Here is a 15,462-nt window from a genome sequence, read left to right as displayed (position 1 = left end):
TACAACAAGAACATTATAACTAACTTAAATTGAGATGTTGAATACTTACCTGCAATCTAGTTATAACCGATTCCCCCTACCTGCTATCCTACTGCACCAATTTCTCCTATATCAACAAGATTTTCAATTTATCATCATCTTATTAAGACATAAGGATAATCTATACATATCAAGAAACATTAAACACCACATCGAAATCATTAGTTTATTCTCAATCCGAAATCATTTACTTAATCTTTTATAGTATTCTTTCCTCAATTTAACCAATTAAACTTAACCACCACAATTTTTATCTATAATTTGACAATCTTCTCTTGAAAGTTCTCAATCATAATATTAATATAACCATTTCTTTGTTATTGATCAATAAAATAATTTACCTGTTCTTAAATATCATCCATATAGCAATATACATTTCATATTACACAATTTCACATGCATTTTCACAAGTTAAGAAAAAATGTTCCTATTCTCTCCTTTTCTCTTGGCTGAAATACATAATAAGAAAAAGGTAATTTATTTCATATTTTTATACTAAAATTTCATGGTTTTCCATATATATATATATATATATTAAATTAGGGTTTTACATCTCTCTTTTGAATTAAACATATTTTTTTATTTCTTTTGTATCCATCCCTTTTATTTTGAAACACTGACCGAATGCAAGTTATTATCAAAATCCAATTTCCCAAACCACCCTTTAAATTCTCTAACCGTTATTTTTCAAGTCTCATCTCCCTACTGCCCAACCATAAGCGGTTGCAAACCCTACACTATAATGATAAAATCTCAAGCTCACTGAAACAAAACCCACCAAGGCATGACAACATTAACTTGCCTTACACGCGCTAGCAAACACGCGTGGAATAATAAGGGGGCGGATATCACGAAATAGCGTGCCATGTAATAAAAGGGGAAAACGTCTCAAAAGTCCCTAACTTGCGAGGATAGTCTAGATAGGTCATCAATCTATTTTCACCTCAACCAGGTCCTTAATATATCAAGGAATTCTCAATCAGACCCCTTTCACTTTTAGTTCTAAGACTATTAAGTAATCCCGTAAATATAACATGAATTTTATCCCATAATATAAAATTAATTATTGGCTATTATTGTTTTTAATAATGTAAGACTCACCCGCTATATTAAATTATATATATAAACAAAACCCTTTCTTCTTTTTAATTTTATATCTATTATATAACGTGATGTTGAATATCTTAGTAGATCTATATGTTTTTAATGGATTAAATGAAAACTAATTAATTGATCAACCATTCTATTAACTTAATTAAACTACTAGAAGGATTTAATTGAGAATTAAATGATATGTTAAGGAGACAATCAAGAAAAAAACAAGTTGGAGACTTAATTTAAATTACCCCTAGAAGTTGGGACCTTTTTAAGTTTGCCCCGATAAAAATAGACAAAAGGACCCACCAATTGACCTTTTTCATTGCCCTACAAATACGACAAGAGCATCCTCCCTCTCTTCTTTAGTTCTTTTACGGAGTCCTCTTTTTTGTGTCCCTCTTTAGAAATAATAAGAAAGAAAATCTTTTGTGAAAGGAAAGAGGCCATTTGAAGAAGAAGAAAAAAATAGAGAAAGAAGAAAATGTAAGTGAATTTTAGCTTCATGTCTTCTATTTATTTATTTATTTATTTATTTATTTATTCTTGTATTGTCACATATATAGTTTTTAACTTTTATATTTCCTCATGTTGCTCTTAGTTTTTTTGTTGATCGGTACACACATGTAGCTAGGAATGATCATGAACAACTATCAGAATATTAAAAAGACCTTAGTGAGGCTAATTTTATGCTTCTTCTCTCTCTCTCTCTCTCTCTCTCTATATATATATATATATATATATATATATATATATATATATATATATATTGCTTTCAAGTAGCAGTTTTTCTTGTTTCGGTACTCACATACTTGACTATATATACATTCGTTTTGTCTTTTACCTTTCTCTTATGTGTTGATTCAGAGAGGGAGGGAGAAGAAAGGATTTGATAGTTTTATTAATTTTATCAATAGCTAGGCTGTTTTCGTTAATGTTGAAGAAAGGTTTTTTTTCAATTTTTGTTTGGTGGTTTCTATAACATTCAGCTACCCTTTTACGTGTTTCTCTTTTCTAGCTATGTCACGAAAATTGAAGGAGAAGAAGAGAGGTCAACTGGGATTATTTATTTTTTTGCTTTTTTTTAAACAAAAAAAAGTGTGAGCCTATGAGATAATTAATTTATTAAAAAAGGGTCAACTTTTTTTTTTAATACAATTCAACCTTTCTAGTTCTTCACCTTTCTGGGTTAGTCTTTTTCAACAAGGACAATCACTTGGTCCGCATGCTATGTTTCTTGTATGTGTGCATGGAAATATTAGAGGCAATCTTCTCTTGTTGCAAAGATTTTCAACTTGATGAGATGTGCACAGTGTATACATGAAGAAAAGATTGGTTTTTGTTTCTGTTTGTACCTTTTATCTTATTATCACTCCACAGGCCTATTGAGAGAGAGAGAGAGAGAGAGAGAGAGAGAGAGACGAGTCATCCATTATGAAGCGTTGACAAAGAAATAGGTTTTCTTGTTTCTATCTTAGAAGAATATGAGCGTGGTTTTTTATTCTAGTTCAAACTTCAAGCAAGTGCTGGAAAGGTCAAAACTTGCGAGACAAAATATCGAAGCCTACCTTTCTGGAAGTGATAGCTACCTTTTCAAGAGAAACTGGTGTGATTATTTAACATAAAAGAAGTGGGGGGGTTTAAAGGTAGTTAAGGGGTTTCAAGGTTTGTGACAGATATGGTTGCAGTGCACTGTGCACTGTAACAACACCAGGCCTACAGCTGGTGGTGCTTGGAATTAGATAATTTATGACCCTTGTTGGTCCGTGGGATTTTTTGCAGAAAAGTAAGATGGATGGTCGTGGTGATATGGGTCTGTTTGGGGAACATTTTGATCCTTGTTTGGCAGGGAGGATCAAGGAGGATGGTTATGAGAGCAGGTCTGGTAGTGATAACATTGAAGGAGCATCTGGTGAAGATCAGGATGTTGGAGACGATCAAAGGCCTAGGAAGTACAACAGACACACTGCTAATCAAATACAAGAGCTTGAATAGTATGAGTTCTTCCTTTGGCTATGTTATTTATGCTAAGAGATCTATGTATTGTGTTTACTTATCTTTGATTGAAAGATTTTTTTTCCTAAAAGAGCTTTGTTTCTATTTGTTTGTGATGTTAATAGTTTCTTCAAGGAGTGTCCTCATCCTGATGAGAAACAAAGATCAGAGCTTAGCAGGAGGCTTGGCTTGGAAAGCAAGCAAATCAAGTTTTGGTTTCAAAATAGGAGAACTCAAATGAAGGTAAATTGATAGACTTGTTTGTACCCTTTCAATTTGCTTCCTTCTATTTTCCCTCTTGAAAATTTTGATTTTGGTCATTTTGGACTTCAGACCCAATTGGAACGGCATGAGAATGTAATCCTCAGGCAAGATAATGATAAACTCCGACTTGAGAATGAGTTGTTGAAACAAAACATGAGTGATCCAATTTGCAACAATTGTGGTGGTCCTGTGGTGCCTGGTCCAGTGTCTGATGAGCAACAGCAGTTAAGGATCGAAAATGCTCGATTGACGGATGAATTAGGTCGTGTTTGTGCCTTAGCCAATAAGTTTTTAGGCAGACCCCTCACATCCTCAGCCAATCCTATCCCTCCGTTTAGCTCAAACTCCAAGTTGGACCTTGCAGTTGGGATAAATGGATATGGCAATTTAGGCCATACAGACAACATGTTGCCAATGGGGCTTGATAATAATAGAGGGATTATGATGCCTCTGATGAAACCAATAGGCAATGCTGTTGGCAAGGAAGTACCACATGATAGATCAATATTTGTAGATCTTGCACTTGCTGCTATGGATGAATTGATAAAAATGGCTCAGATTGAAAGTCCCATTTGGATCAAAAGCTTAGATGGAGGAAAGGAAGTCCTGAACCATGAGGAGTATATGAGGACTTTTCCTCGCATTGACATGAAACCCAGCAATTTTGTTACTGAGGCTACACGGGAGAGTGGTGTAGTCCTCGTCAACATCTCGGCTCTAGTTGAGACATTGATGGACGTGGTATGCTACCTAACTCTTTGTGCTGTTATGAATTTTTCAATTATTTTTCTCTTAAGCATGAGCTCGTTACTAGGATTTGACTTCTGTATTTCATTTTTCTTAGTGTATTTTTGCGTCAAAGACAATATAACTATCAATTTTGAAGCACTTTGCCAAGATTAGAATAGTTAATTTGGTGAGATTGTTTATTTGTTTGTTTATGATCTCACGTCTGCTGAATCCCCTTATCTGAAAGGATGGTGCTGAGAAAGCTGCAAATTCAATCTTAATATGCTTCATTTATTCAACTAGAAATGGTGAAATGCTTCTAGTTTTGTACATGCATGGTAGCTTAACTGCTCTTCCATATACAGAATGGATGGGTGGAGATGTTTCCCAGCTTGATTGCTAGAGCTGCCACCACTGATATCATATCAAGTGGCATGGGTGGAACAAAAAGTGGAGCTTTGCAAATGGTATGCCGTTATCCTACATGTTCTATAGTCTTTTGCAGTGAAGCTGGAGTTTATGAGTGTTTTTCTTTTCCAGATACACGCCGAGTTTCAATTGATTTCGCCTTTTGTCCCTGTGCGTCAAGTGAAGTTCCTTCGGTTATGCAAGCAACTCACGGAGGGTGTGTGGGCTGTAGTTGATGTTTCCATTGATGCAAACCAGGAAAATCTAAATGCACAAGCCCCTGTAACCTGCAAGAGGCTTCCTTCTGGCTGCATTATACAAGATATGAACAATGGTTGCTCTAAGGTGATGACTTGTATAGATTAATTCTTCGTTTGTTACGTACTTGTATATACTTGTGGTTTCTTTATTCTTTATGGTTGTGCACCAAAGATTCTCTCCTTGCTATAATGAAATATATTATTAATTTACTTGAAAACCTGAGCTTTGATTATCATTTAAGTAAAGTTTCTTCTTTGATTCAAATAAATTAAACTCTCCAATTCCAAAGCGAAATTTGTTACTGCATGCACTTAATCCCATTGCTAGTTTCTAAGACGACGATATCACTTGCATTTGACACGCATGCGCGTGCGCGCGCGCATGTTTTTGATTCCTTGGTCTTGGATTCAGTGCATTCACATTAATCTTTCTATCCAGGCCGTAAAGCCTTGTGGTTTATCTTTGCTGTACACCTCCTTCATTTGATGTTTTTATTCCTATCTCTTCTGTTCTTCAGCTGTTTACTCTTGCTATCCGTGATAACATGACCCAGGTCCAATCATTATATTTTAATCTTCTGATTCCAAGTAATGACCTGCTACGACTGTATTGTGATAGAATCACCTTCCTGTATATGTAATTGAAAAACCTCATGAAATCTTATTTTCAAGTTCTAAGAAGGATAGTATTTTATATTTTGTGCAATGCTCTCTCCTCATTTTGTCAATACTGTGCCTTGAATTTGTAGCTTTTCTTGTCCTTTCCATGGACTTTCGACGTGGTATGGAACTGCATGATATATGTTACTTTATTATTAGTCTGCTCTAACCAATGGCTGTAAGTCTATTTTTCTATGTATTCACCATTTCATTATTATTCTCACCATTAATGGAAGAGTTAAGTGTTTAACATCGCCAGAACTTTGAATTAAGAATAACTCAGCAGCATCAGAATTTTACAGGCTTCATGGTTTACTAATTAATGATAAAAACAAGTGAAACATTTTAAACTGTGTTCATAGAAACGTCTTCGTGGAATTGTTTTTATTTGAGGTGAATGGAACCCAGTAAACCAAAGTTTGATTGCTTGCTAAATAGAGGTGTACTGTTGATAGATGCTAGGAATATGCAGGTGCTTATATGTTCCAAAATGCTGACTGATATTAAAATGCAGGTTACATGGGTGGAACATTCCGAATATGATGAGAGTGCAGTCCATCAACTCTACCGACCCATACTTAGTTCTGGCAGGGGCTTTGGTGCACAGAGGTGGCTTGCTGCCCTTCAACGATATTACGAGGGCATGGCAATGATTATGTCTCCTAGCATTTTGGGTGTAGATCAGACAGGTCTGGGAATATGCTCAATCCAATTTCTTTGTTAATTTGTTTATTTTCTCGAATTAATATTGTTTGTGCCGTCTTTTGAGCTGTAATACTATAATGATACAGTGATAAATCTGGGAGGTAAGAAAAGCATGTTAAAGTTAGCACGACGAATGGTGGATAACTTCTGTTCTGGGGTTTGTGCTTCTTCTTTGCACAATTGGGGCAACCTTGTGGCTGGAAATGTGAGTGAAGATGTGAGGATTTTGACCCGAAAGTGTATTAATGAACCTGGTGAGCCAGATGGTATTGTGTTGAGTGCTGCGACTTCTGTTTGGCTGCCAGTTTCACGACAAAGGTTATTTGACTTCTTGAGGGATGAACAATCAAGGAGCCATTGGGACATTTTATCCAATGGTGGAATGTTGCAGGAGATTATCCAAATCCCCAAGGGACAGGGACAATGCAACTGTGTCTCTCTCCTGCGTTCAACTGTGAGTGGCCATAACCAACTTTCAACCTTTTGGTTTCTTAATTTTACCAAGTGTTTAATTGTATAATTTCTGTTTCTTGCAACTTTTTAGGCTGTTGATGCTGATGCGGGTGAGAACAACATGTTAATATTACAAGAAACCTGGAATGATGTCTCAGGTTCGCAAGTAGTGTATGCACCAGTCGACATACAATCGATGAGTGTAGTGACGTCTGGTGGAGACTCTACCTATGTGGCTCTCCTGCCATCAGGGTTTGTGATTCTTCCAGATAATTCATTTAGTAATGGTGAGCCCAGCAACAGCGATGGGAATCCAGTCAAAAGAGATAGCGATAGCAACAATGGAGGTGGATCGTTTTTCACTGTCGGATTCCAAATTTTGGCGAGCAACCTTCCTTCAGCCAAACTTACAGTCGAGTCAATCGAGACGATTCATAATCTCATCTCCTGCACAATGCAGAGGATCAGAACAGCCTTCAACTAATGGTGGCTTCTTAACTTAGTACATCTCCTTTTCCTTTTCTTTTCGGACATACAAGTACATACAAGGATACAAAGTATTAGGAAGGCAAAACAGATAGAATGGACATGAAATAGAGGGAGCTTGAAGTGGCAACTCTGCACAAGTAGGGTTTCGAGTCAAGAACAAACAGCATGGAGGTGATGTGTGTAGGATGACTCAGGATGTTACTGTCCATGCTGAGCTAGTTCTAACTTGGCGACATACCATGGTCTTGTGGTTCGGGTATTGACTTAGTTAGCCTTAATTAGCAAATGTTTTTGTTTTGTCCTCTCGTATACAGAAAAACAATATAGACATTGGAGACTGCTAGTTCTTTAACCTTTTGTGTTATGAAAACAATTCAAGCTCTTAGGCAATCTGGTGTTTTAACTTACATTTTGCTTCACAGTTTTCTGCTAAGGTTAGCCTGAGTTCTTGCTTGACACCTGATCTTACTCTCGTGTGTTTTGTGTATCCTTTCTGGTGTAAAAACCCTAGTGATTAAAAAGGAACTAGAGTACGTATATTAATCAACGGATTAACCTCGAAGATATTGTGGCAAAAGATCTTTAAATTTTTTTTTTATTATTAAAATAGCTTTATTTTAATTTAATTTTTATTTTTTTCAACTCCCGGGTTTTAAAACTAAGGTCTGAAAAGCTCAAAGAGCATCCTTGTGAGAAAACAATCCATTACAAGTTTCAAAATTTCAATAGCCTTAAAGGCCAAAATTTCAATACAAAATCACAATTAGGCCCACCATTTTTCACATCAACAACTCGTAAATTGTAATTACACGGACTAAACGAATTTCACTTACCACCTCCAAGTTTTCCAACAATTCATAATCACCCCTCATTACATTCACAACTTTCCATTTACCCCCACTCAATCATTTCTTGAATTCTTCCCTAACTCTCCTCCACTCTAATAGTCTGTCCTTTCCTCTCCCAATCACTCTCTGCTAAAACCCTAAACCCTAAAAATCAAAACATAGAAATGCTAATCTTCATTGCTGTCAATCTCTTAATCTCTAAACACAAAACCCTCAAAACACTTGAATCCACACTCTACAACCTTAAACACACCAAACCCATGTCTCAATCGACATCAATTCCCAAAAAACAACAAAGGGTTCGTGACCATGGATTTGACAATTACATGGAAATCGAAAAAAAGACAAGAAAAGTCTTAAAAGTTTCAATCTTTAATACTTTCTCAGTACAAGCAAACACTTCCCATGTCACGTCTTGACAATCTCGCTGGCAGGTTGGGGTTTAAACACTTTGAAGCGGGTGCTTTTATCCTCAAATCTCCTCATGTTTTTGAGGTATATGAGCATCCAGTTCAACGTGTGTTGTATTGTCGCTTAACGCGTAAAGCATTCAGTCAGATTGTGCAAGAAAAGGAGGTCCTTTTGGCTCAAATTCCTGAAGCTGTTACCAGGTTGAGGAAGTTGATAATGATGTCTAATTCGGGCCGGTTGCGGTTGGAACATGTCAGGATTGCAGGGTATGAGTTTGGTTTGCCTGATGATTTTGAGCATTCTGTTGTTTTAAAGTATCCGCAGTTTTTTAGATTGGTTGATGCTATTGAGACTAGGAATAAGTACATTGAGGTGGTTGACAGAGACCCTAGATTGGTGGCTTGCGCAATAGAGAAAGTTAGGGAGCTAGAGTATAGAGAGAAAGGAATGGATGCTGGGGATGTGAGGTTTAAGTTTATGGTGTGAATTTTTCACCCGGGTTTAAGATAGGGAAGTATTATAGGATTGCGGTGTGGAAATGGCAAAGGGTTCCTTACTGGTCACCGTATGAGGGTATTTCAGGTTATGATTCGAGGTCAATTGAGACTGAGAAGAGGATGGAGAAGAGGGTGGTGGCGAGTATTCATGAATTGTTGTCGTTGACGGTGGAGAAGAAGACTACGATGGAGAGGATTGTGCATTTTAGGATGGCTATGAATTTACCTAAGAAGTTGAAGGACTTCTTGCTTCAGCATCAGGGGATTTTTTATGTTTCAACTAGAGGGAATCATGGCAAGCTTCATACGGTTTTTCTTAGAGAGGCGTATAGGAAAGGGGAGTTAGTTGAGCCGAATGATATGTACTTGGCGAGGAGGAAGTTGGGTGAGTTGGTGGTGTTGAGTTCAAGGAAAGCATATGTGGATAGGGGGTTGGTTAGATATATGAGGAACAGAGAAGACGATGGGATGGATCATTTTAGGAGAGAATGGGAAAGACGGGGAGAGGGAGTATGGTTTGAACTTAGACTTGAGTTGTGATGTTGGTTCTGATTCGACAGATGAGGAGGACAATGTTGATGACATTGAAAAGGCAGAGGAGGCTCAACTAACTGGTTGGCTACATAACATTGGTGGTATAAGGAATCATTTTGGCTCTCAGTTGGCAAGCATCAACAATTACTGAAAATTTACTACTCCTGGGGATGATGAGGCAAAGGAGTGAATCTCAATTATACGCATCCGAGATGTTAGAAGAAGCGAATTAAATGGAATTGGGGTCATTGAGGAGGACTTATATTTGCGGGAATGCTATTGGTTTTTCAAGTGGCTTCTGTGTTGTTTTATTGCAATGTGATCCTTTTTGTGAACTGAAGTTGCAGTAAAATTCACTGTGCTTGATAAACTGTAAAGGCTTCCGCTTATTTTTTATTAAATTATGTGGCCTTTGCATATCTACATGCATATTTGATCAAATGGTTGGCATATTCTTCTTTCCTTGAATTGTTGTAGAGTGTTGCTTGCTTATAAATTGAAAAATTTGTCAGATTGTAGACTTGTCAGACATGGAAAATGTATGTTAATAATGAGCTATCAAGCCTTAGTGCCTATCTATATTCAAAGTTGAACATGATCAAAATATTTTTCAAATCCTGAAGTAATTCTATTATATTGTCTTGCATGGTGGTTTCTGATTCCACCACAGTGGTCACAGTAGGATGGCTGTCACCTCTCACCAATTTCTGGGACCCGATATATTCCAAGTACTATCAGAAAATGGGCTTTGAACTCCGTAAGCATTCTAATCTAACGACAGCTAATATTTGGTAACAATTGCCCAGCTGTGCTTGGCAGGTACTAATCATCAATCTGTGAGCTTTTGCATCCATTTCCAGTGTTTATCTTGTCTCTATGCAGATTTGCCACTGGCTGTGCTTAAAATTAATCATGTGGTCTAACAATGCTTCTTCATTTTTTTGGCTCAATTGTATCACAATGCACTCCTCTTCTTCTTTCATAATATTGCCGGGTTTTTTCCCCAAAAATTCTCGTGATTTTAACAGCCTTCTTGCTTGTACAATTCATGGAGCTAGTTGACTCCTCGCGAGGAGATGAGCTCAACAAGCATTGCCAAGTTTCCAGTTTTATGTAGAAGGATGTGATAGGCAGCTTTGTTCTTGGTGGCATGGTTTTCCTTTCATGAAGGAGTGTTGGATTGGTTAGCTAAAGGCTACCTCAGTTTTTGTTTACTTTCTTGCTCATGTTTGCAGTGTAGCCAGCGACAGAGATTCTGATGACAGCTCACTAACAGTGCCTTCATGAGCAATCAATTTTATGTATGCATGGCCACTCTGGTATCCAAATTAGTGCCCCCGGCCCCAGCCTCAACAAGTAATTGACTTAGAGGAGATTTTATGCAAGAGGAAGTGTTCAAATTGCCTATGTCATCCAGGATCTCGGTGATCTCATGCCCTGACTTCAGAATAAGGTTTCTATACTGACATTACAGCTTCACTAATATATCACAGTAATATAACAACTGATTTTAACTGTCTCAATTCAAATTAGTTGTTTGCTTTATGAACGTATTTTCCTACATGCCATTTGCATTCCCACCTATATGATGTGATTTAATTGTACATTGTAACTGTCTTGTACCATGTGATTAGTTTTATGGAAATTCTCAGATTTGGTGTGATAGGTCTTCGGCTTCCCTTCTGTTTTGCCTCCTTATGAACAAAGCAGAATTTCCTTTTTAGTTAGCTGATTAAGAAACCCTCCCCACCAGAGAAATTAACATTTAATTTGGTTGAAATCAGGTTACTTAGAAATCATTGAACTGTTTCAGATTTTAGGAAGACTAACATGTGATATACATGTGGATATATTCATGTTTATAGTGCTCGTATGCATATGCAAGTGTCTGTATATGTTGGGATCCTATAAAACTCTCCAAAAAATTGCAGTCCTCAAATTTTAGGAAAGAAAAGTAAATCAGATAAAGAACTCTAATTATTTAAAATGCAACATACCATAAGATACCAAAAACTTTTGTAGTTACAAGTTCCCTTAAACATTTCCCACAAGCCAGCAATTCTTGGTTTTAGATTCCAATTGTTACATATCATCTCTAGCTCCTTGCCATCTTCTACCCTGTGATTCCACCATGTTGGTCGATTTGTAGGCGGTCACCAACTTCTGGAGTCCAAGATTTAGCAAGAACCGAATGCTAGTATCTTCTTGTTTTTTTCTTTTATGTTCGAAGTATAGTCTGAAACGAAGGGCTTTGAACTCCATATGCATTTCTAGTCCAAGGATAGATAATATGTGATATAAATTGTCCAGTTGTGCTTGTGCAAAAATCAACCATCAGTGCACGAACTTTTGTATTCATTTCTTAATGTTTATTTGGATCTTTGCATTTTTGCCATTCACTATGATTAAACAAATAGAAGATATTCAATCATTTTCCCCATTTGTATCTGAATTCAAGCAAGCACTCTCCCCATTTGTATCTGACTGGTAAAAAGTACTGATTGTACCCTTTCTTGTTTGCAGAACTCCCGGAACTAGTTTGACTCATATCTTGCCATGATTTGAGATTTCCTTTTTATCATGCGATCAAGGAGTGGATTCAACGAGCAACATCATGTTTCCAGCTACATCATATGGATGCGACAGCCTTTCTTCTAACCATGTCAAATGTATCTTCTTCCTGACATTATTTTTGCTTCATAAAGGTTCCATGGATGGTTATCTGGAACCTATCTCAATTTTTACTTACCTAAATACAAGCCTGTGTTTCTTGCATAGCCAGCTATTGAGATTCTGCTGACAATTCACAAAACTAAATGATGCCGCAACAAGGATATAAGCAATCTCTGGCATCCAGTTTAGGATCCGCTATAGAATAACTTGGCAGACAGTTTATGCTTGAGCAACTTTACAGATGGGCCTCCTTCATCCAGTATCTTGGTATATTTTCTTACCTCAGACTACAGCAAACACACTTTTGCTAACCTTGTACCATGCTGAAATTACTGCTTGACTGATGTCCAGCATGTCTTAAATTGGACGCTGTCTGGCTTGGATCTTTTGTAACATGTGACTAATTTTCAATCTAGCATACTTTTGCTGAATCAAGTTTGCAGGTTTGGTGGGTGTATTTGACATCAAACCTGAACAGATATAAATGAAAGAAAAGGCCCTTATCAAGTGACTGATGCAAACGTATGATCCACGTCTGTTTTCACTTGGACTAACCCTAGTTGCTTCTCCCACCTGTAACCATGGAAAACTAGAGATACCAGTATCTAGGGGTAGATCAGCAAGATTCAAGACTACTGACTACCTATCATGAACAATTATTAAATCAACTGCCATGTGTTAGCACCATCAGTCTTTGAAGGGGCATGCTCATAAAACCTCGATTTTGGTCCACCACCAAAGAGCATTCATTTCTATGGCCATGAATTTTGTTCAACACATCATTAACAATACCTTTTTTCTTTTTACACATTTAGATGATTAATGAGGTATGCTTTCTTCGTCATTATCAAGGTTCAAGATTTCAATAGTTGTCAGAAATAAAATTTTCATATATATTTTTTTTAGTCTTATCATGAATTAATTATTTTTAATCAGATAAAAAAATGGATTCAATCTTGATGTATGAAAGCTGTCAAAAATATTAGCATTTTCTTACTTTCAAGAAATAGGTTTGTCTGCATAGATTATATTCTCATGTATCCTTTCATGTTCTGTAGATAAATCTATGCTGAAATTTTATGCTTGCTTTTATTCTTCAAGCAATTATTAGACTTGGAATCCAATTTTGTACATGGAAACTTGTTATTATCCTGTGTAGTTCAAAGTAAGAGATTAAGAGAAATGTGTTGCTCCCATTAATGTAGTTCAAATTTTAATGATCTTCCATGGGAGAAGAATTTTAAAAATTAATAATCAAATACATAAATTCTGCACATTAAAATGAACTTTGAAGGCACTCTACATTTATTTTTTACTTGCGAAGAAACCTCTCTTACACGACAAACTCTCTCCTTTTCACTCTGCTACTCGGTTGCAATTTGGCAATAGTGCTAGGGATCGGTTTATTTTGCGTAAAATACCTCTTGAGATGTATTTTCCATATCTTTTCATGTTTATTTTTGAAATTATATTTGTTTTCTATAAAATATTTTATAAAAAAAATAATTAATGAAAAACATTTATAATTAATCTTTAATTTTAATTTATTTGCTATAAAATATTTTCAGCTCATCAAGTGCGGTAAAATATTTTAAGAATTGTAATTCATTTAAAATATTATCCAACTATTTCTATCATTATCATTATCTTTTCATCTATCATCCCTGTCATCTCATTTCTCATAAACACCACCACAATAAAAAAAATATTTTATAAAAATATATTTTCAGGTTAAATATTGAAAAGTATTTTACATGTAAAACAATTTATAGATAAACATTTTTATTTTTTATTTATAAAATATTTTACATTTTACATGTAAGATATTTTTTATTTATAAAATGTTTTATGCTAAAAAAAATAGACCTTGATATCATGGTAAACTTCTACTTTATAAAATTCTAATATAGTCTGAAATATTAAGATAGTGTTTAGTTATTATCTTAAAATAAAGAAAAAATAAAATAGTTGAGATAAAAAAAAATAAGTGTTTATGTCTTTTTTATTTTGAAATAATATAACTATTACAAATATATATTTAATTTATATTCATTTTTGTTCATCCAATTAAACATATTTATGCCCTTTATATATTAGTTTTTTTTTTCAAACATAATAACCAAACATAATCTAGAAAAAACATATATTTGCAATTTGCCAATTTTTTCTTTATCATTAAAGGAAGAAAATAATACTCGACAAGGAATTAACAATTTTTCTACTACTGTTTCCACTTCCCATCTAAAATTCTAAATTAAAGGAGGAAAAAAAATAATTTTAGAAATTGGTCTCCAAAATTTCCCGGATTAGATCACCTCCCTCTCAAGTCCATCTCCAATCAAACGGCCCACATCTCACCAAACTTAACATAATTTTTGCGTAAATCCCGATGTACGAAGTAATCTCATGTGGTCCTCTCCACTTCATCTACAATCAACAACCATTAATTGCCGTCTGATTCAAGCATGGTTTTTTTTTTATTCTTATAAATGCTATATATATGTATGTATATTATATTAATATTAGAGTACGTATTTATTGTATTAGATTTTAAAAATATAAATATATATGTCTTGGGATAAGTTTGGATTGAGTTTTGGATCAGATTTGATAATATTTATATTTTATTTATTATTCTTTAAATTTAATAAAATAACTATAAAATACCTTATTTGTTCAATACACTTAGTTTGGTATTCATTAAATTTAAGTTAAATTCACACACACACACACATTTATGTATTTATGTACATATTAACATATATGTGTGTCTATATATATATATATATATATATATATATATATATATATATATATATATATATTGAGGTTTAAAGCTAAATGTATTTTTAAATGATTAAAAAGATAAACATGGCCCATTTAATGCTGTTTGGGTCCCACGGTAGGGCCTTTGATTACATGATTGATGTGGTCTGTATGATCTTTCCTGTCAACAGATTGTATGCTCTCTGATTTCCTTTTGGCCCCATTTTTAATTGACTTTATTGTCAAGTTTTGTCCCACAAGTTTGGAATAAAAATATATTATCAAAACCTGGTTTATTTGGATAAAATCAATTATACTATAAATATTGGTTCTAGTTAGTTCATATAAACCCTAATTTAATATTCTAATTGCCATTCTCAAATTTTACAGAAAAGGGGATCAGTATTTTGCCAACCAAAAAGGTAAAAATCAAAGAATTACAGATATCAAATTTATTTCCACCAAGATCTGAAGCCCAAAAATATAAAAATTACACTTCTGACAAAATTTCATCTACTATTATTACTATATCAGTTAATTTTCTTACCATGAGAATTAGCAAATAAGGATCCTATCTTCTATATGCAAGTAAATTACACTGGTCAAGCACATTGACATTAACAAAATATTTTAGAT

The 15,462-nt window shown here is 34.9% G+C and overlaps 1 protein-coding gene and 1 pseudogene across 1 annotated transcript; both read left to right on the top strand.

Moving 5' to 3' along the window:
- The first annotated feature begins 1,519 nt into the window (after window positions 1–1,519).
- LOC133677784 (homeobox-leucine zipper protein ANTHOCYANINLESS 2-like) lies at window positions 1,520–7,487 on the top strand. The gene is made up of 9 exons (XM_062099905.1): window positions 1,520–1,620; window positions 2,917–3,128; window positions 3,255–3,372; window positions 3,463–4,134; window positions 4,488–4,589; window positions 4,663–4,875; window positions 5,965–6,139; window positions 6,242–6,609; window positions 6,700–7,487. Exons 2-9 carry the CDS (start codon window positions 2,926–2,928, stop codon window positions 7,090–7,092), a joined length of 2,244 nt encoding a protein of 747 aa, XP_061955889.1. The 5' UTR covers window positions 1,520–1,620; window positions 2,917–2,925; the 3' UTR covers window positions 7,093–7,487.
- A 391-nt stretch (window positions 7,488–7,878) lies between these two features.
- Window positions 7,879–9,916, top strand: LOC133678253 (protein ROOT PRIMORDIUM DEFECTIVE 1-like; annotated as a pseudogene).
- The last annotated feature ends 5,546 nt before the right edge of the window (window positions 9,917–15,462 follow it).

Source organism: Populus nigra, chromosome 18 (assembly GCF_951802175.1).
Source record: "Populus nigra chromosome 18, ddPopNigr1.1, whole genome shotgun sequence".
Classification (NCBI taxonomy): domain Eukaryota; kingdom Viridiplantae; phylum Streptophyta; class Magnoliopsida; order Malpighiales; family Salicaceae; genus Populus; species Populus nigra.
This window is presented reverse-complemented; position numbering and strand designations above follow the sequence as displayed.